Source organism: Chrysemys picta, chromosome 20, assembly GCF_011386835.1.
Source record: "Chrysemys picta bellii isolate R12L10 chromosome 20, ASM1138683v2, whole genome shotgun sequence".
In the NCBI taxonomy this organism is placed as follows: Eukaryota; Metazoa; Chordata; order Testudines; family Emydidae; genus Chrysemys; species Chrysemys picta.
Window position 1 is genome coordinate 11712342 of NC_088810.1, and position 21913 is coordinate 11734254.

Below are 21913 nucleotides of genomic sequence, written 5' to 3' on the forward strand. Positions count from 1 at the left end.
TACTACCACCATTTTTTGTCCCACTCTTGGGGCTAGACTACATCTAGACTCGGCGTAGAAGACCACCAGCATTTCTGAGTTAGTAGAACTGCTCTGAAAATGGGCTTTTTCCCACCCCGGCCCCAAAGAAAATTTCAACTTTTTTCAGCAAAACACCAAATTATTTCTGACATGGTGCCGCAGGGGAGTTTGTTATACAGTTGGGGAAAATGAGACACATAAAGGGGAAGGGACCGGCCCACGCTCAACCAGCAGAGCAGCTGGGAATATAGCCCAGGTGCCCTTGCTCTATTCTAGGTCCTTATCTGGCCTGCATTAATTTGGTATCTGAGCAGCCCTTTAGCATATTTATTGGGACAATCTGCCTGGGAAGCAAGGCAGTGCCATTATCCCCATTGTACAACTGGGGAAACCGAGGCACAGATGGACAAAGAATCTGTCTTCATTGCACAGCTAACCCGAGTGATTGGTACTCGATTCTGAGCTTAGCCGAGCCTGGGTGTGTCCCTCCCCACTGCACAGCCCTCCCCACATTCCCAGGCCCTTGCCCTCACCAGGCTCGCCCTTGTCTGCCTGGGGATGTAGCTTGAGTGATGAGACACTCTGGGATCCTTTCCCAGTCAACTGCGAGAGAACTTGCCTGTCCTTAGGCAGGGATTGTGGGAAGGCACTGGAGGACCATCCACACTTGAATGACTGAGCCTGCGTCAGCTTCCAGCCCACGCTGAAATTCTAACCCACCAGGAGCTAGGTCAGCTAGCCAGGGTTTAAAGCCCCAGCTCAGAGGTTTTTCCATGTGGACTGTAGAAAGGTCTGGGCTAACACACAGGTTACATGTATAGGGACTTGCTCAAGGTCACACAGCAAGCCTCTGACGGAGCAGGGACTGGCACCCAAATCTCCAAGCACCCTCACCACGGGGGCCATCCCTCTCTTCCACTCCAGCCACTAAGCTATGCTACCTCTGGACGTCAGGGCACCCAGGTCAGGCTGAGGAACAACCAGCAAACATGGAGTTGGCCAGCAACGGGGCTCAAAGCACACGGGGACCTTACCACGACTGTCCATTTCCTCCCCCTCTCCACGGTGATGGTGTAGCCTTGGACAGAGACTACCAGCGACCTCATCCGAGCCACGCGACCATCGCCAGAGCTCTCCTTCTCCACCACCAAAGAGAAGTTCGCCAGTCGGGGGACACTGCTGCAGAGCTCGGCTAAGGTGTAAGCGCAGGAGCCCTGGAAGTCAAAGGCCCGTCCATCGAAGGTCAGGTAGTGGGAATCGCCAGACACTACACATTTGCCGCAGCCCATGGGGTGGCAGCCTAGGATTCCATTCTCCACCCTGCACTGCTCATTGGCTCCGCAGGAGGCCTCCTGGCACTCGACGACCCCGTTGTCTTTGCATCGGCACCGTTCCTGGCAGGAGGCGCTGGCGTAAAACTCCTCTCCCTTCCTGTAGTACCTGCCCTGGTGCACACAGCCACACTGCGCGACGGGGACACACTGGTCTCCGCTCAGGAGGAACCCGGCGTCGCAGAAACACCCTTCGGTACAGGGGGCATCGCAGCTGTCCGGCGCCGAGAGGCCGTGGCAGGTGGCAGGGCAGCCGCTCCCACAGAGCTCGTAGTGGGAGTTATGGGGGCAGGTGGGGCCTGCAGGAGAAGATCAGAGGGAACGTGCAGATGTGGGTGAGATAAAAGGCCCATTAAGGTACAGTGGACAGAACTGGGGTGGGTGTGAAACTGGGAGTCAGGACTCCTGGGTTCTATCCCCAGCTCGGGGAAGGGAGTGGGGTCTAGTGGTTAGAGTGGGGAGGGCTGGGAGCCAGGATTCCTGTGCTCTATCCCTGGCCTGGCTGCATGAGCCTCAGGCCAATCTCCATTAGATAGCAATAAGCCACAAATGTGAGTGGCATGTGGGTGAGAAATTCTGAGACACACCCACCGCGTCCCCAGCAGCAGGGCTGGTGCGCATGCGCCCGTCCCTAAAGCAGAGTCCCAAAGGCAACACTCACTGCAAAATGAGGCCATTCTCCAAGGCCCTATCTGGATGCCCCCAGCCTGGCAGGCTGTCGTGTAGGCACCGATCGCGTCGCACAGAGCCGAGTGATGCCCCTTGTACTGGCAGGTGTCGGAGAGACAATCATTGAGGAAGGGGGTTGGGTCGATGGCCCCATGGCACTGTCTGAATGGCCCGTCCCCTCTGGTGATGACCCCGCAGTACTGGTCTCCCTTGTAGGGTTGTCTCTGAGCCTCACTGCAGACTAGGCAGTCCCCGGTGCAGCTGTCCGAGCACCCTGGGACCTCCCTCACCTTCCAGCTCTCTGCGAACTGGACAGCATTGGCAGCCCGGCTCCCATCCCTCATGATCAGATCTTGGCCGGGGCTCTGGTTGCCGTTGCCACACAGACCGCAGAGGGCATTGGTGTAGGTGTTGGGCATGGTGACCCTGACCAGGCCGCTCCCGTCGAAGGTCACCCTCAGGTCGAAAGCAGTCTTGATGAGGACTTGGGCTCCGCTGACGTAGGCCTGGAGCGTCTCCTCGTGGTAGAAAGGCAGGTCCACAAAGACTCCATCCACCTGGAACAGACATGGCAGAGCCTGGGCTTAATTTTGAATGAACACCGCAAGGAGGGGGCAGGGGACAGGGACCCAGGACTCCAGAGTTCTATCCTGTGATGAAGTTGAGGATTTTTGTCGTGTTTTACATGAATAGTGTGTGTGCGTGCCTCAGTTTCTCTGTGTTGCCTGTTTAACAAGGTGGTGGGAGAGGGTTTGTTGTTGCAGAGGACCAGGGGAGACCTCGCAGCTGGAACCCCCAGACAATGGCCTGGAGATGGGGAACCCTAACAACTGGTGACCTGGTGACTAAGAGTCCCATCCCAGCTTGGCAGTCAGCTGGTTCTGGCCAGTGGGAGGACAAAGGACTGAGGAGAGAGGACCCCGGTGACCCAACCAGCCAGAGGGGAACAAAGGATGGAAGAGAGAGGGACCCAGCGACCTGTCTACCTGGGACAGAGGACAAAGGACAGGGGAGGAACTGTTGGGGGAGGGGATATAGGATGCCCAGCTGGAAGGAGGGGGCTGCTGGACTGGAGAGAGAGGGAGCAGGCAGAGCCCACCTGGATGCAGGGGAGACTTAGATGTATTGTGCTGAGGGAGGGCAGGCCTGAGGGCCCTGAGAGTTTCCTGTGCTGGGTTCAGATGCTCAATAAACCCTCCTGTTTTACACTGGCTGAGAGTCGCTCCAGTCTAGAGAACAGGGTGGCATTATTCCCTCTGGGTGTGGAGGCCCTGAGGGTCCAGAGCGAGTGGACTCCCTGAAGAGGCCCACAGCGAGAGACGTGCTGAGGGCTCAGAGAGGTGCGGTTCCAGGAGGAGGAGGGGCCTACAGCTTGACCCCCAAGAAGGGCTGTCGCACTGAAGGGGGTTGCCCCCAGGTATCGTATGGAGCTGAGAGAGAGCACGAGTCCTGTGAGTCCATGACACATCCACAGCTTTGGGTGGGAGTGGTGTCTAGTTGTTAGGGCTGGGAGCCAGAACTCCTGGGTTCTATCCACAGCTCTGGGTGGGAGTGGTGTCTAGTGGTTAGGGCTGGGAGCCAGGACTCCTGGGCTCTATTCCCAGCTCTTCCACTGACTGTCTATGTAATTTTGGGCAAGTCTTTGTCCTGCTGTATGCCTCAGTTTCCCTGTTAATTAAACAGGAATGGTACGTATTCTTTCTACAGAGCCTGGAGACCTGTGCCTGAAAATCACCAAGGAACGGCTGAGTAGAATCCATGACCGTTGTAACAGTAATCTCCTCCCCGTTCCCTGCACCACAGCTCTGCGCTGGGCAGCTGGGCTGAGCACTAACATCGAGGGGAGAGCGCCCCCTACTGAGCCCCCACCCCCATTATGTAGTGTGGATCATACACACAACATGGCACTGAAATTTTCCAACATACCAGCTACCTGCTTAACTATGGGCTCCTTGGTTTACACAGACATCAGAGCTCACATCCTCTGTGGATTTCCACCAGCTGGGATCTGGCCCCATTGACCCCAATAGAGCTATGGCTGATTGACCCCCGCTGGGATCTGGTTCCATTGACTCCAATGGAGCTATGGCCGATAGACCCCAGATGGGATCCGGCCCCATTGACTCCACTTCAGTGATGGCCCATTCCCACCCACTGGGGATCTGGCCCCAAGAGCCCCGCTCTTCAGAGGGCCATGGTTGCGTCCCTACCTGGATCCTGCGAGGGTGCTGCTGGCTGACAGCGATAGTTCTGCCGTACACCTCCACGGTCACCACCTTGGCAAAGGACAAGGCCCTGCTGCCACGGTTGTTCCAGATTGTGATGTTGAACGGGGTGAGCGTGGGGTCCTTGGAGCAGAGCCCAGCCAGCTGGTAGATGCACGTGCCCTGGAAGTCATATCTTCGCCCAGTGAAGGTGGTGTAGTGGTGGTCCCCGGAGGCCGTGCACGTGGAGTAGCTGATTGCGTGGCAGCCACGGACCCCATTGATCACGGCGCATCTCTCGCTGGCCTTGCAGCTGGTCTCCTGGCAAACCACCATGCCCAAGCTGGGGTCACACCTGCACCGAGAGCGGCAGTTCTCATCGGCCCAGAACTCCTCACTAGGTTTGTAGTATCGGCCGTTGTAGTCGCATCCGCAGCTCCCCACAGGGACACACTGGCCAGCACTGAGGATGTAACCATTGTCACACTGGCAGGTCTCCACGCAGGGCTCCCGGCAGGAGGAGGGGGCAGTTCGGTCAGAGCAGCTGGCAGGGCAGGCGTTCCCACAGGCCTCATAGTGGCTGTTCTCAGGGCAGGGCAGGGCTGGGATCAGAGTTGGGCGAGAATTAACAACAGCCAAACTGATCAAACAGCTATCCTGATGCATAAGACCGTGGTCCAGCCAATTCTGTATCCCACTTCCCTTTGAGGATGCTACACACTCAAGCATCACACCCGCAGCAGCTAGCTGCAGACTGGAGTAAAATCCCTTCCTGACCCTGCAGTCAGTCATACCCTGAAACCTGAGAGCTGATTGAAAAATGAGGGTTTTCCCCCCATGGAAAATGTCAATTTTGGGTGAAAATTTCAGCTGACAACAAAGAAAGAGAAATCTAAAAAGTTCTATTCAGAAATGCTGTCCTAGTGCCTCCTGGGGGCCATAGTTCAGGTGCCTCATTCTCCTCCATAAACCAAGCTTTGTGTTGGACTGCATCACTTTTGGAAAGGGGGGGCAGTGCATCATGGGAGTCGATAGCCCTGGTGCATCATGGGAGATGTAGAGCTGAGGATAGAACCCAGAAATCCAGACTCCCAGCCCACCCTGCTCTGACCCACTAGACCCCACTCCCTTCCCAGAGCTGGGGATAGAACCCAGGAATCCTGGTTCCTAGCCCCCCTGCTCTAACCCACTAGACCCCACTTCCCTCCCACAGGATAGAACCCAGGAGTCCTGGCGCCTAGCCCCCCCACACCCTCCCCGCTCTAACCCTCTCCCCACTGACCCCACACTCACTGCAGCCGGATTGCGTCCTCCAATCGCGGACCACAACCCCCTCCTTGCGGCAGCTGGCAGCATAGGCACCCAGCGCCTGGCACAGCATGCTCTTGGCACCCCCGTTGAGGCAGACATCGTAGATACAGCTGTCGAAGAAGTTGTCCGGGCTGAGCTTGCGGTGGCATTCGCGGTAGGGGCCATCCACCTTGGCAATCAGCCCGCAGGCCTCGTCCCGGTGGTAGCGCTGCCGCTGCTCCTCCTCGCAGGTGGGGCATTTCCCCTGGCAGACATGCCAGCAGAACGGGTCGCGGTCCCTCACCTTCCAGCTGGCGGCCCACTCCACCACCGTGCTGAGCCGGGCACCGGCTGGCGTCGCCATGTCGTCTGCTGGGTCCTGGTTGTAATTCCCACACAAGCCGCAGGTGGCGCCATAGTAGCTGCTGGGCAGGGTCACCTGCAGCAGCCAGTTCCAGTCGAAGGAGACCTCCAGGCCGAAGGCCGTCTGCAGCACGGCGCTCAGGCCGCTCTGGAAAAGCTGCAGCTTGCCGTCGGCCAGGGTCAGCGGCAGGCTGGTGACGACGTCATTCAGCTGCAAAGGGGAAGGGTGGGGGCATTAGGGTCGCGGCCATCCACACCCGGGACAGGAAAGGGCGTGCATGACAATGCAGCGGTGGGGCGCAGCACGTTAGGGTACGGGTGCTCCGGAAGATGCTCTATACAATATAGGTTGGCGTTGTATGTTGTGTTGTGTTGTGTTAGGAGTACACATGTATTGGAAGATGCCATACACAATACATGGTGGCCTTGTGTGCTGGGGGTACGGGTGCTACAGAGGATGCAATACACAGTAGAGTGGTAGTGTGGTGTATTGGGGATGACAGTGTATTGGAAGACTGGGGAGGTCTAGGTTGGATATTAGGAAACACTATTTCACTAGGAGGGTGATGAAGCACTGGAATGGGCTACCTAGGGAGGTGGTGGGATCTCCATCCTTAGAGGTTTTTAAGGCCCAGCTTGACAAGGCCCTGGCTGGGATGATTTAGTTGGGGTTGGTCCTGCTTTGAGCAGGGGGTTGGACTAAATGACCTCCTGAGGTCTCTTCCAACCCTAATCTTCTGTGATTCTATGCCATACACAATACAGTGGCAGCCTTGTGTGCTGGGGGTACGGGTGCTACGGAGGATGCAATACACAGTTCAGTGGTAGCGTTGTGTGTTGGGGGTGACGGTGTATTGGAAGATGCCATACACAATACAGTGGCGGCCTTGTGTGCTGGGGGTACAGATGCTATGGAGGAGGCTATAAGCAATATATTAAGTGTTGTGCTGGAAGTACAGGTGTATTGGAAGATGCTATATAGCACACAGTGGCAGCATTGTGTGTTGTGTTGGGAGTACAGATGCTACAGAACATGCTACACAATACAGTGGTGGTGTATTGTGTTGCAGGTACCAGTGCTACAGAAGATGCTATACACAATACAGCGGTAATGTTGTGGTGCTGTGTTGTGTTGAGGGTACCAGTCTATTGGAAGATACTATATTCAATACCATTGCAGTACTGGGTGTTGTGGTGTGTTGGGGGTACCAGTGCTACAGAAAATGCTATATAGAATATTGTGTCAGTGTTGTCTGTTGTGGTATATTGTGTTGTAGGTGCTATGGAAGATACTATACACAATACAGTGGCAGCACTGTGTGTTGTGTTGGGGGTACAGGTGTATAAGAATATGTTGTGTTGCTGTGAAGTGTGTTGTGGTGGCGCGATGCTATGTGTGCTGTCTGGTGCCACGGTTGCGCTGTGCAAAGGTGCGTTGTATTGCCATGAGGTTTTGTGTGTTGCAGCTGTGCTATGCTGTGTTGTGTTGGTGTGAAGCATGTTGTGTTGCAGTTGTGCTATGCTGTGTTGTGTTGGTGTGAAGCGTGGTGTGTTGCCCTTGGGCTGGCTGGAAGCCCGACCCGACCTGGGAGACTCACTCGGACTTTGCCGACTTCTTTCTTGTAGATGGAGATGTTGTACCCATAGACGTAGATGTTGGTCAGGCGCACGTAGGAGACAACCTGGTTACCCCCTCTGTTATCGTTCTTCTCGTCGATGGTGAAGGGCTCCAGGGTGGTGTCGGTCCCGCAGTACTTGGCCAGGGTATAGGTGCAGGTACCCTGGAAGTTGAAGTTCAGCCCGTCGAAGGTGTGATAGTGTGGGTCCCCCCAGCCCCAGCAGGTCGTCTTGTAGTCAGGGACACACGTTGCACGACCATTCTCGACCTTACATGTCTCCTTGGTCCGGCATCTCAGGGATTTGCAGGGGTCTGAAGGGAGAGAGCCCAGCCAGGGCAGGACAGAGGGGTAAGAGCTGGTTGGGGAGCTGGCATGGGGTACGCTCAGAGCCGCCCCCATCAGCCTAAGGAGGTGTCCAGCCAAAATGTTCAGCAGAACTTAGCTCAGTAGAACAAAGCAGTTAGGGCTAGACTTTAAATAACTGCAAGGCAGTAGCAGAGCTGGGGAAAGAACCCAGGAGTCCTGGCCCCTAGCCTCCATTCCTGCTCTAACCCACTAGGCCCCATTCCCTGCCCAGAGCTGGGATACAACCCAGGAGTCCTGACTCCCAGCTCCCCACCCCAACCACTAGACCCAACTCCCCACCTAGAGCTGGGATAGACTCCAGGAGTCCTGACTCCCAGCCCTGCCCCCCGCTCTAACCCTTAGACCCCACTCTTAGCTGGTAGCATTGACAATCATCTATATACTCTGGCCCCAATAACCCCTCACAACATGTTTACATCAGCCACTGTCCTTTACCTTTGTTGATGCAGCCCATGACACCATCTTTGATCTCACAGGTTTCATCACTGGCACAGCTGTGGGACTCGCAGCTCAGCCCTCGGGCCGGGCTGCAGCTGCATCTTTGCTGACACTCGCTTGCCAGCACCGTCTCGTTGGGCTGTTTGGAAAAGGGGAAATAATCCCATGTCACAGAGCAGAAAAATCAAGTTTTCAGTTTCACTGGTGAGAACTTCTGTTGGAGGTAAACCAAAGCTAAGGATAGAATCCTGGCTGTCAGCCCCCCTGCTCTAGCCACTAGACCCTGCTCTCCTCCCAGAGCTGGGGATAGAACACAGGAGTCCTGGCTCCTAGCCCCCTCCTCTAACCCACTCGACCCCCTTCCCCAAAGTTACCCCTTTTTTTCCCCAATTGTAAGAAACAACTCATGGTGTATTAAGCTAGAAAGAAGCAGAGATGTGGAGGCATGAAGTGAGGCCTGGATGATTAAGAAGGAACCATCCATTGCCTCCTTTAGACCCGGAGAATACATGGGTCACTCCCCTAAAATTGATGGCCAGAGAATTTAGGACATTCTGCTTCATCAACCTGTGGAACCCACTGCTGCAGGAGGTTAGAGAGAGGATCCTGCAGTGGGAGCTTGCTTAGATTTCTACTGGATCATCTCGTCTGATCTCCTGTAGAACACAGGCCAGGGAACTTCCCCCAGTTATTCCCGGGTTGAGCCCAATCACTCGTGTTTGGCTAAAGCATCTTCCACAAAGGCAACCAGACGGGGTTGGAAGACACCAAGGGACGGAGAATCCAGCACTTCCCTTGGGAGTTTGTCCCACTGGTTAATCACCCACGGTGCTAAACAACTGTGCCTTATTTCCAATTTGAATTTGTCTGGTGACAAAAAGAAGAAAGAGCAAGTTACAGGAGGTTCCGGTCTCTTTCAGGGAACAGGCCAATCAGGGAGATGACCCCAGCACTGTGGGATAGTGTTGACCAATATATGTGGGGCTAACATTTAAAAAATCACATTAATGATATGTATTATTCCCACCACGCACATTAATATGTGGGGGTCAGGATGGATAATCAGCTAAACATGAGCCGTGGCCAAAAGAGCTAATGTGATCCTGAGATGCATAAACAGAGGAGACTCAAGTAGGAGCAGAGAGATTATTTTGACCTCTATATCTGGCCCTAGTGCAACCGATGATGGAATCCTGTGTCCAGTTTTGGTGACTGCAGGTCAAGAAGGATGTTGATAAATTGGAGAGGAGACAGAGAGCAGCCAGGAGAATGATGAAAACATTAGAAAACATGGCTTCTAGTGATAGACTCAAGGAGCTCAGTTTCTTTACTTTAACAAAGAGAAGGTTAAGGAGTAACTTGATCCCAGTCTATAAGTATCTACCCAGGAAACAACGAGTTAATAATGGGCTCTTCGCTCTAGCAGAAAAAAATCTTACATGATCCAATGGCTGGAACTTGAAGCTAGACAAATTCCGACAGGAACGAAGGCGTCCATTTTTAATGGTGAGAGCAATTAACCACTGAAACTATTTCCCACGGGTGAGGTCCATGTCTGACAATCTTTAAATCACGACTGGATGGTTTTTTCTAACAGATCTGCTCTAGGAATGGTCTGGGGGCAGCTCTCTGGACAGTGGTCCCTTCTGGCCTTGGAATATACAAATCGATTAATCTATGACTATGCATTAAGCAGACAAAGCACTATAACATTATATTGTGTGCATATTTCTGGCAGTTACAGGGCCCGAACTGGCCTACATCTTCCTATAAACCGGTTTACTTGTGCTAAGTATCACATAATGCCCTGCATTGACTTTGGCTGAAGCTGATAGAAAAACTGTCAGGATTAAGATAGGGGTGTTACCCTGGTACAAGCCGAAGAGATGCCTTCACACCCATGTGTCAGAACACAGGGATAAGAGGTACACCACGGTACCCAAAAAACAAGATACAAAGATGATTGGTTACATCTAGCCTCCGGATGATGGTTACAGTAGCTTTTTATTTGTAAACAGGATGGGTGTAAAAAGGAGCAGTAACTTTGGACACATACCTTCTTTCTAGGGGGAATTCAACAATGTGGCATGCGACAACTTCCCAGAAATTTCTATTGTATTGAACTCTTTTTTCCTGTACTATTTTTTAGGCTTGGCAGGATTAGATTTGTATCGGCAAATGTCAACAAACATTGTTTTCACCATACACACAAACCAAGGACAAAAATATTTCCATCCATAATAGTCGAAATTCATAGCTAGGCAAAGTAAGAAAAATGCTGCAACTTAAATGCTGCTACACCCACACTGCATCAGCCTAGCTCTACTGCTATTCACTGTTATCGAGAAAGCTAACTGCGGTTGGTTATTTGATCTCTTGAGTATCTTTCACAACACATCAACGTGTGATCAAGGAGCTGACTACAGAATGTAGCGACAAGCGGCACATCAGGGTTCTTTGCTTGTCTCTAGAGCATGGCCAATGGTTTGGATGCCAAGCCCAGGGGACCAATGTTTTGATCCAGCATACGCGCCCCTGAGCTGTAGATCTGCTTCATCCCAACTGAGGAGCTAGCCTTTCCCAGTTCGGAGTAACAGGATCAGATCCTCATCTACCAGCAGGGGGCAGTACCTTGTAGTATCTCCCCTCCTCGAAGCAGCCACAACTCTCCACAGTCACGCAGCCCTGGCCATTGAAGAAGAAGCCATCGTCGCACTGGCAGCCTTCGGCGCAGATCTCCAGGCACGGGGTGGAGTCGGTGATCCCGGCGCAGGTCGCAGTGCAGAGGTCGGCACACACCTCATAGTGGCTGTTGGCTGGGCAACTCAGAGCTAAAATAAAGAGAGAAATTATTGATTCACAGAGCCATAGATTTGCAGGAACCATCCTGAGCAACCAGTCTGCCCCAGCCCAGATCTGATGGTCGAGCTAGAGCACAGCTTTTAGAGGGAGATCTCCCTAGAAAGCCTCAGAGGCCTGGAAACTGCCCTGTCGCTGGGGCAGCCGTTCCCAGGGTCAGTTCCCCTCCCTGGGGAAAATCTGCTCTTTATTCCCTGTCTCGATTTCTCTGACTTCATCCCCCAACCCACCAACCGTCAACTCTCGCTCTGCCTCTGTCTATTGGGTTAACGAGCCCTCCGCTCCCCGAAATCTCCTCTCCAGGTAAGTGCTGATAGACCGGGACTAGCCTCTGAGCCTTCTCTGGGTTAAACACACTAGATCGAGCTCCTTCAGTCCCTGACTCTCGGGCAGGTTTTCCAGCCCTCAGATCATTCCCGTAACCTTTCTCTGACCCCTCCCCCATTTCCAACGTCCTGTCTGACGTGCGGCACCCCAGAGCTGGGCACAGTCTCCAAACGTGGACTCCCCAATGCTGTATCTCAAGGGGACCCCATCTCCCTGCTTCTCCTCACCATCCCCTGCTTCTCCAGACCAGGGTCATGCTCACCTTCTTGGCCACAGCTCATGGGCAGCTGCTTTCCAGGGTACAGCACCTCCCCCACAGTCTGCGAATCTGACCCACAGTCTGTATCCCTCTGTGCATAACTTTAGGACTAAGGAACATGTGGCTCAGATTATTCTGTGCACCAGCATGGATGGAAAGGGAGCAAAAGTGGGAGGGTGAGGAGAGACTGGGTGAGAAGAAACAGATAAGCTGTGAGATGCCCAGACCTGATGCTCCCCAGATCAAGGGGGGGTGAGCGGGACAGCCCCCCACACCCCATCAGCATCGCGGCACTTACGGCAGAAGGAGGCGCTTCTCCAGGGCTGGATGGGGGCCCCGGCATCCTGGCAGGCCGTCACATAGCTGTGGATGCTCTGGCACAGGAGCTGGGAGTCCCCGTTGCCCAGGCACAGATCATAGAGGCAGTTGTTGAAATACGTGCTGGGGCTGACCGTGCTGTGGCAGGCGGTGAAGGGACCGTCGGGGGCCGTGAGCAGCCCGCAGTAGTTGCGCTGTTTGAAGATGTCCTTTTTGGTCTCTTCACAAACCGGACAGCTGTTCCCAGCGCATCCGTCCGCACAGGCCACGCCTGGGACTGGGATTTTCCAGGCGGAAGCGAACGCTGCCACGTTAGGGGCCGCCCTGCCATCGGGGAGCAGGAACTCGTCGTCCCGACGCCCGTTGTAGTTCCCGCACAGGCCGCACGTCTGGCCCTGGTAGTTCCCCGGGACGGTGACTCTCACGTTGTACAAGAGGTTGTAGCTCACGGTGAGGCCGAAGTCGGTTTGCACCAGCACATTCCCGCCGTGCTGATACGCCCAGAGCCGCCCGTCAGCCGCGACCACAGGCAGGTTGTGGGACACCCCGTCCACCTGGGAGAGAGAGAGAGCAAGCATTCCCTGTGAGTGGGGGAGCGGACACTGGGGCGAGGGAGAGATCACAGAATCATAGAATATCAGGGTTGGAAGGGACCTCAGGAGGTCATCTAGTCCAACCCCCTGCTCAAAGCAGGACCAATCCCCAACTAAATCATCCCAGCCAGGGCTTTGTCAAGCCTGAGCTTAATGCAACAGGAAAACATGCAGGCTGAAATCCACTCTGTTCTACGCGCGTAAATCCCAACAGAGCCAGGGCCAGATTCGGTGTAAATCCAGAGTCACCCCTGACTGCAATAGGGTCAAGGCTGGATTCTTATTGCAGCTTCCCCAGGATAAATCCAGAGCCGGCTCACAGATTTCAGAGGGATGACTCCAGAGTCACTCAGGATCAACCCCTCTCTTCCCCAACCCCAGGTCTCTGAACCCGTGTAGGGGGGTCTAATTCTACGGCCTTGCAGGGGCCGGTCCCAGATGCAGACGGGGGACAGAGCTCAGCTGGGGGCACCCCTCTTAGGCAGCAGGCACTCTGCTGTCTCCGAGATGTAGGGACCAGCCCTGCTGTTCTGCCCACCCCACTATGGAGTCCACCCCTCCTTGGCCCATCCCATGAGCAAGACTTACCCTGATCAGCCCCCTCATGCCCTGCAGCAGGGCAAGGGTGGTCCCATAGAGGCGGATGGACACCAGCTTGGCCACAGAGACCTGCCCGGTGCCCCACGGCTTGTTCTCCAGGTGGACAGCGAAGGGCGTCAGCGTCTGAGCGTTGGCGCAGGTCGTGGCCAGGGCATAGGTGCAAGTACCCTGGAAGTTGGCGGCAGTGCCGTCGAAGGTGATGTAGCGGGAGCTGCCGGAGACGGTGCAGGTGGCGGATCCCACAGGGTGGCATCTCCGGATGCCGCCCGCCACCTTGCACTCCTCGTTGGGGCCACAGGACAAGCCCTTGCAGGCCACATCCCCACCGGCCCGGCAGACGCACTGCTCCTGGCACGTCGGGTGGAAGGTCTCCCCGGCCTGGTAGTAAAAGCCCTGGTGGATGCAGCCGCACTGGGACATGGGCACGCAGCGGTCGCCGCTCAGCACGAAGCCCTCGTCACAGACGCAGCCCTCCCAGCACTGGGCTGAACACTGAACTGGGGCGTAGAGGCTGCTGCAGGTCGGCTGGCAGCCCTGGGCGCAGATCTCATAGTGGCTGTTCCGGGGACAGGCTGGCTCTGCAATGGGAGCAGAATGAGGTGACATTGCAGCAGCTTCTGATCTCAGCTGGCGCCCCCTGAAGGGGGGGCATTCCCCGCCACCCTGAGCCAGCCAACCCAACAACCTGGGGCAGGATCGGAGCCGGCACCCCCTGCAGGGGAAAGGCCCCATGCCCCATTCCCCACTCCCCTCCCCACCCCCTAGCCAGCCAGTCCCCGCCCTGGGGCTGGATTGGAACCAGCACCTCCTGGAGGGGAAAGAACATAAGAATGGCCGTACTGGGTCAGACCAAAGGTCCATCCAGCCCAGTATCCTGTCTACTGACAGTGGCCAATGCCAGATGCCCCAGAGGGAGTGAACCTAACAGGTAATGATCAAGTGATCTCTCTCCTGTCATCCATCTCCACCCTCTGACACAGAGGCTAGGGACACCATTCCTTACCCATCCTGGCTAATAGCCATTAATGGACTTAACCTCCATGAATTTATCCAGTTCTCTTTTAAACCCTGTTATAGTCCTAGCCTTCACAACCTCCTCAGGCAAGGAGTTCCACGGATTGACTCTGCGCTGTGTGAAGAAGAACTTCCTTTTATTTGTTTTAAACCTGCTGCCCATTAATTTCATTTGGTGGCCCCTAGTTCTGATGATATGGGAACAAGTAAATAACTTTTCCTTATTCACTTTCTCCACACCACTCATGATTTTATGTACCTCTATCATATCCCGCCTTAGTCTCCTCTTTTCCAAGCTGAAAAGTCCTAGCCTCTGTAATCTCTCCTCATATGGGACCCGTTCCAAACCCCTAATCATTTTAGTTGCCCTTCTCTGAACCTTTTCTAAGGCCAGTATATCTTTTTTGAGATGAAGAGACCACATCTGTATGCAATATTCAAGATGTGGGCGTACCATCGATTTATATAAGGGCAATAAGATATTCCCCATCTTATTCTCTATCCCTTTTTTAATGATTCCTAACATCCTGTTTGCTTTTTTGACTGCCGCTGCACACTGCGTGGACGTCTTCAGAGAACTATACACGATGACTCCAAGATCTCTTTCCTGATTAGTTGTAACTAAATTAGCCCCCATCATATTGTATGTATAGTTGGGGTTATTTTTTCCAATGTGCATTACTTTACATTTATCCACATTAAATTTCATTTGCCATTTTGTTGCCCAATCACTTAGTTTTGTGAGATCTTTTTGAAGTTCTTCACGGTCTGCTTTGGTCTTAACTATCTTGAGCAAACTTTGCCACCTTACTGTTTACCCCTTTCTCCAGCTCATTTATGAATAAGTTGAATAGGATTGGTCCTAGGACTGACCCTTGGGGAGCACCACTAGTTACCCCTCTCCATTCTGAAAATTTACCATTTATTCCTACCCTTTGTTCCCTGTCTTTTAACCAGTTCTCAATCCATGAAAGGATCTTCCCTCTTATCCCATGACAACTTAATTTACGTAAGAGCCTTTGGTGAGGGACCTTGTCAAAGGCTTTCTGGAAATCTAAGTACACTATGTCCACTGGATCCCCCTTGTCCACATGTTTATTGACCCCTTCAAAGAACTCTAATAGATTAGTAACACATGATTTCGCTTTACAGAAACCATGTTGACTTTTGCCCAACAATTTATGTTCTTCTATGTGTCTGACAATTTTATTCTTTATTATTCTTTCAACTAATATGCCCGGTACTGACGTTAGACTTACCACTCTGTAATTGCCGGGATTACCTCTAGAGCTCTTTTTAAATATTGGCGTTACATTAGCTAGCTTCCAGTCATTGGGTACAGAAGCTGATTTAAAGGACAGGTTACAAACCTTAGTTAACAGTTCCACAATTTCACATTTGAGTTCTTTCAGAACTCTTGGGTGAATGCCATCTGGTCCCAGTGACTTGTTACTGTTAAGTTTATCAATTAATTCCAAAACTTCCTCTAGTGACACTTCAATCTCAGGTTTGTCACTTACAAAGAATGGCTCAGGTTTGGGAATCTCCCTAACATCCTCAGCCGTGAAGACTGAAGCAAAGAATTCATTTAGTTTCTCTGCAATGACTTTATCGTCTTTAAGTGCTCCTTTTGTATCTCGATCATCAAGGGGCCCCACTGGTTGTTTAGCAGGCTTCCTGCTTCTGATGTACTTAAAAAACATTTTGTTATTACCTTTTGAGCTTTTGGCTAGCTGTTCTTCAAACTCCTTTTTGGCTTTTCTTATTACATTTTTACACTTAATTTGGTAGTGTTTATTGTCCTTTCTATTTACCTCTCTAGGATTTGACTTCCACTTTTTAAAAGATGCCTTTTTATCTCTCACTGCTTCTTTTACATGGTTGTTAAGCCAGGGTGGCTCTTTTTTAGTTCTTTTACTGTGTTTTTTAATTTGGGGTATACATTTAAGTTGGGCCTTTCTTATGATGTCTTTGAAAAGTGTCCATGCAGCTTGCATGGATTTCACTCTAGTCACTGTACCTTTTAATATCTGTTTAACTAACCTCCTCATTTTTGCATAGTTCCCCTTTCTGAAATTAAATGCCACAGTGTTGGGCTGTTGAGATGTTCTTCCCGCCACAGGAATGTTAAATGTTATTATATTATGGACACTATTTCCAAGCGGTCCTGTTATAGTTACCTCTTGGACCAGATCCTGCGCTCCACTCAGGACTAAATCAAGAATTGCCTCTCCCCTTGTGGATTCCCGTACCAGCTGCTCCAAGAAGCAGTCATTTAAAGTATCGAGAAATTTTGTCTCTGCATTTCATCCTGAGGTGACATGTACCCAGTCAATATGGGGATAATTGAAATCCCCCACTATTACTGAGTTCTTTATTTTGATAGCCTCTCTAATCTCCCTTAGCATTTCATCATCACTATCACTGTCCTGGTCAGGTGGTCGATAATAGATCCCTAATGTTATATTCTTATTAGAGCATGGAAATACTATCCATAGAGATTCTATGGAACATGTGGATTCATTTAAGATTTTTACTTCATTTGATTCTACATTTTCTTTCACATATAGTGTCACATGACCCCCCGCATGACCTGTTCTGTCCTTCCGATATATTTTGTACCCCGTAATGATTGTTTCCCATTGATTGTCCTCACTCCACCAGGTTTCTGTGATGCCTATTATATCAATATCCTCCTTTAACACGAGGCACTCTAGTTCACCCATCTTATTATTTAGACTTCTAGCATTTGTGTACAAGCACTTTAAAACTTGTCACCGTTTATTTGTCCGCCCTTTTCTGATGTGTCAGATTCTTTTTTATGTGAATGTTTCTCATCTGATCTGGTCCCTACTTTATCCTCTTCCATCCTCTCCTCCTGACTAAAACCTAGAGAAAGGCCCCATTCCTCGCCCCCCATCCCCACCCCTTGAGCCAGCCAGTCCCTGCCTTGGGGCTGGATGGGAGCCAGCACCTCCTGGAGGGGAAAGGCCCCATGCCTCATTCCCTGCCCACCCTGAGCCAGCCAGCTCCCCACCCTGGGGCAGGATTGGACACAGCGCCCCCTAGAGGGGAAAGGCCCATTCTCTCAGCCAGCTCAGGGGATAAAAACAGAGCAAAACCTCAGTTGCTGTTTGTCGGCGTAACACAATTGGTTTGAATGCAATGGTGCAGATTCACACCAGCTGGGATCCAGCCCCATTGACTCCAATGGGGCTACGGCTGATTGACCCAAGCTGGGATCTGGTTGGACTTATCTAGGTTTATAAATATTCTCCCTCATCAGGGATAAAGCAAGGCATAGGGTCATGCATTGGAGACCAGGTGGGCACCTCATGCCGGCCAGCCTGCCCTGTGCGGTAGCCCGGCTCAGGAACCCTGCCCAGCGGACACTCACTCCAGAAGACGTGGTATCTCCATGGATATACAGTCAGCCCAGCGGCCTGGCAGGCTGAGGCGTAGCCGGCGACCACCTGCCCTAGCACAGCCAACTGCCCCTTGGATGCACAGTAGTCGGACACGCAGTCGAGGAAGAAACCCTCGGGGTCAATTTTGTTGTGGCACTCCCTGAAGGGGCCAGTTTTCTCCAGGATGATCCCACACTCGGTGTTGATGCCCCGCTGGCGACTGGCGAGGGCTTCCAGGTCGGGACAGGCCCCCACGTCGACTTCGCCGCAGCCCAGGGGCTCGGCCACCCTCCAGCTGCGTCCGGCACCCGCGCTGTCCTTCCCAGCCGGCTCGTCACTCCTGTCCCCATTGAAGTTGCCGCACAGACCACCCAGGGCACCAGCGTAGGTGCTGGGCACGGTGACGGTGGCCCGGCTGTGCCAGTCAAAGGTGACAGTGAGGCCAAAATCTGTCTGGATCACGGCATCCCAGCCTCTCTGGTACATGGAGATCTTCCCTGTGCCTATTTGGTATGGCAGATTGGTCAAAACACCATTCACCTAGGGATAAATAGACACCTTGATACAAGACTGTGCAGCTTTCACTGAGCCCCAGTGCAGAAATGCAGTTGCCTCTAAGGTGGGGCAGCTGGGGAACAGCCACACATAATGCCACATAGGGATGGCTCGCCCGGCTCTGAGATGCAGCCACATCTGGGGTAGGGCAGCTGATTCACAGACCACAAGTTACTGAGGAGGACAGATGGTCTCTAGGTTAAGGCACAGTATTGGGAGCTCTGGGTTCTCTCCCCAGCTCTGGGAGGGCAGTGGGGTCTAGTGGTTAGAACGGGGGGGGCTGGGAGCCAGGACTCCTGGGTTCTCTCCCTGACTCTGGGAGGGTAGTGGAGTCTAGTGGGTTAGAGCAGGGGGTGCTGGGAACTAGGACTCTTGAGTTCTGTTCCCATCTTTGAGGTGAGTGGGGTCTACTGGTTACAGTGGCGGTGTAATGATAGGTTCTAGTCCAGACTTGCTGGGTGATTGTGTGACAGTTCCTTAATCTGTCAATGCCTCAGTTTCCCCAGCTGTGAAATGGGGACTTCCCAGCCTCAGGAAGGGGTTGTGTCGACGTCTGTGCTTTGGACTTCTCTGATAGGGCCGGGTGGAGGCTACTACTGGACAGAGAGTTTAGGACAGGAAGTGTGGAAACTCAGGATGACGTAGAATCAGACCAGCTGGGGAGCCAGCCCTTGCCCTTGACTGGTTGGTGTCTCCCCAGTCCAGGCTCACAGACTCACCATGATCTTGCCTCGATAGGCCCAGCTGATGGTGGTCTCCACTCCGTAGACATGGACCTGCACTACTTTGCTGAAGGACACCGATCGGCCACCCCGACGGGCGTTCTGCACCAGGACCCGGAAATCCACCAGCTCCTGGCTCTTCTTGCTCAACCCGGCAAGTTGGTACTGGCAGGTGCCCTGGAACTCGAACCTCTGCCCATCAAAGCTGCGGTAGTGGGAATACCCGCTGGTCGCACAGCTGGCGTAGCTGATAGGGTAGCAGTTCTGGATGCCTTTCTCCACCCGGCACTGCTCCCCAGTCCTGCACCCCGCAACCTGGCAGCTCGCCTGCCTGCTTTGTGGGTTGCAGATGCAGCGTCTCATGCAGGCACCGTCCCCCCAGAATTGCTCTCCAGGGGCGTAGAGGCGGCCCTCAAACTCGCACCCGCAGCCAGCCTTGGGGATGCATTTCCCAGCATCCAGCACGAAGCCCTCGTTGCACTGGCAGGTCTCCACGCAGGGCAAGGAGCAGTTGCTAGGGGCTGCTCGGTCGTTGCAGGTGGCAGGACACGCGGAGCCACAGAGCTGGTACCGGCTGTTCTCCGGGCAGGGCAGAGCTGTCAAAGGGATGGGACATGGGTCACTGGGAATATTGCTGCATTCAACACATGCTGCAGCTTGAACCACCAGCTTCTTGCATCAGCCTCAGAGACAGGATAAGAGCTCTACTATTGCTGCCCACTGAGGGAGCTCTCCTTTAGCTCAAGCACCAGAGGCCAAGCATGACACTTAAAATAATCCCCCTGCCAGCCCACTGAAAAATGGAGAGATTGGTCAAAACTCATAAAACTTTTGTAGGTTAAATTAAATAAATATCCTGTGTCAGACGGGCGTTGGTTGTTTCCAGCTTCTGTTACCTGCAGCTCCACACCACCACCACCAACTGTTGTTAGGAGTTATCTGCAACGCGGCAAAGGCCAGAGTCCTGAGAAAACAGCCCTGTCCTGAGGGAGGTGTGGGAGGGTGCATTGCAAAACAGTCTCAGGTTAAGAGAGAGAGAGAGAGAGAGAGAGAGAGAACACTGCCCTCTGTTGGAGGGGATGGGTCCTGCTGTGTGTGTGTGTGTACACTGCCCCCTGCTGGAGGGTATGGACACTGTGTGTCCCTGCTGCCCCCCTTTCTGCCCCATCTTTTCCTTCCTGCCCCCTAACCTCAGACCCTTCTGGACCCCAAACATCCAGCTTTCCACTCATCTGCTCTCCCACATTTCTCCCCACCACACTCTGTCCCCCCCAAACTCTCCTTGTCCCCCATATTATTCCCCCCACATTCCTCTGTCGCCCAGACCCTTTTCCTTTCCCTCCTGCCTCCCATATCTGCCTGCTCCCTAGTCTCCTCCCTGCTGCCTCCTCTGCCCCCCAAATTAACCATCTTCCAAGCCTATCCCCCATTGCCTGGAAGCAGAGCCCCATAAGCACATCCTGGTGTCAGTACCACTGGAGGGGGTGGGAGTTGTTGCCTTATTTATTAAGGGCAACGTTGTGATACCATGGCGCGCAGTGGTTCTCAACCTGCAGCCCAATCAGCACACAGCTGCGGCCCATGTGACACCCTCAGGGCCATACAGGTCGTATTAGATGCAGCCCATATCATAGGCACCAACTCCGTGGAGAAAAATTAGTGGGTGCTTTGCACCCACTGGCAGCCAAGCTCCCTGCCCAGCCCAGCCTCACCTCACATCCTCCTCTGCCTCCTCCCGTGAGCGCGCCGCGTCCCTGCTCCTCCATCTGCCTCCCAGCGCTTGCCGCCACCAAACAGCTGTAGTAAACTCCGGGAGGAAGGGGGAGGAGCGGGAACGTGGCGTGCTCAGGGGAGGAGGTGGGGAAGGGGCGGGGCCTGGGGCGGGGATTTGGGAAAGGAGTCAGAATAGAGGCAGGGAGGGGGCAGAGTTGGAGCGGGAACTTTGGGGAAGGGGTTGGAATGGGGGCGGGAGGGGGTGCGGCAGGGGTGGAGTTGGGGTGGGGCCGGGGGCAGAGGGGGATCGAGCACCCACCAGCGCCATTAGAAGTCGGCACCTATGGCCCACATATAACACATGGTTATGCAGCCCACCATGGTAAATAGGTTGAGAACCACTGTTGCAGCTCTGAGGGGCGACAGACGCGGCTTCCAGGTCTCCTCCCCAAACCGGGTGCGCTAGTAAATGGATCCGTTCTCTCCAGCCCCTTGTTACAGGCAAATGTGTAACAAGGATCTGCCACAAATTCCTCGCCAGAACCGGGCCAGCATGTTTCCACCTCCCTAAAACAGCCCATCTCCCAACGGCGCCCCCTATAGGGGAAAGGCCACATGCCCCATTCCAAGCCCCCCCAGAGCCAGCCAGTCTCCCCCCTGCGGCCAGATGGGAGCCACTGCCCCCTGGAGGGGAAAGACTCCATGCCCCATCCCCTGAGCAGCCAGTGCTCTGAATTTCTTTGGCACTAGCTGCCATGATCAAACCAGGGGTTAACCCCACTCACTGCAGCCTGTGAGACTTCTCCACTCAGAGATATCCACCCCCTCTCTCCGGCAGGCATCAGCGTAGGCCGTCAGCGCCTGGCACAGCATCTCCTTGAGGCCGTCGTTCATGCACAGATCATAGACGCAGTTGTCCAGGTAGATTTTGGGGTCGATCACGGAGTGGCATCGGCTGAAGGGGCCACCCGCCCCTTTGGTGATCCAGCCACAGAAGGGTTCAGCTTTGTACCTGCCGACCAGCTCTGGGGAGCAGCTCTTGCACACCCCATGGCAGTCGTCCCAGCAGAACCTGTCCCCGTCCTCCACCTTCCAGCTCTTCCCGAACTCCACGGGATTGGCAGCCAGTGCCCCCGTGGGGGTGGCAAAGTCATCCCCAGGTTCCCCGTTGTAGTTGCCGCACAGGCCACGCACACTCTCCCAGAAGCTGCTGGAGATCTTCACAACCAGGGAGCTGCCCCAGTC

The 21913-nt window shown here is 53.7% G+C and overlaps 1 protein-coding gene across 1 annotated transcript in view; it reads right to left on the reverse strand.

Annotated features, from left to right (window-relative positions):
• The window catches only part of LOC101934398 (IgGFc-binding protein-like), a 31182-nt gene extending 10405 nt beyond the window's left edge, over nucleotides 1-20777 (reverse strand). Inside the window, exons 1-12 of the mRNA XM_005314188.2 lie at nucleotides 20668-20777; nucleotides 18953-19551; nucleotides 17669-18218; nucleotides 13246-13835; nucleotides 12045-12618; nucleotides 10933-11132; nucleotides 8299-8440; nucleotides 7477-7808; nucleotides 5519-6089; nucleotides 4232-4827; nucleotides 2014-2578; nucleotides 1056-1651 (exon numbers count right to left, since the gene is read on the reverse strand). Of these exons, the coding sequence (XP_005314245.2) occupies nucleotides 1056-1651; nucleotides 2014-2578; nucleotides 4232-4827; nucleotides 5519-6089; nucleotides 7477-7808; nucleotides 8299-8440; nucleotides 10933-11132; nucleotides 12045-12618; nucleotides 13246-13835; nucleotides 17669-18218; nucleotides 18953-19318 (5082 nt within the window). The 5' untranslated portion in view covers nucleotides 19319-19551; nucleotides 20668-20777. The remainder of the gene's footprint in view (nucleotides 1-1055; nucleotides 1652-2013; nucleotides 2579-4231; nucleotides 4828-5518; nucleotides 6090-7476; nucleotides 7809-8298; nucleotides 8441-10932; nucleotides 11133-12044; nucleotides 12619-13245; nucleotides 13836-17668; nucleotides 18219-18952; nucleotides 19552-20667) is intronic.
• Between the last annotated feature and the right edge of the window lie 1136 nt (nucleotides 20778-21913).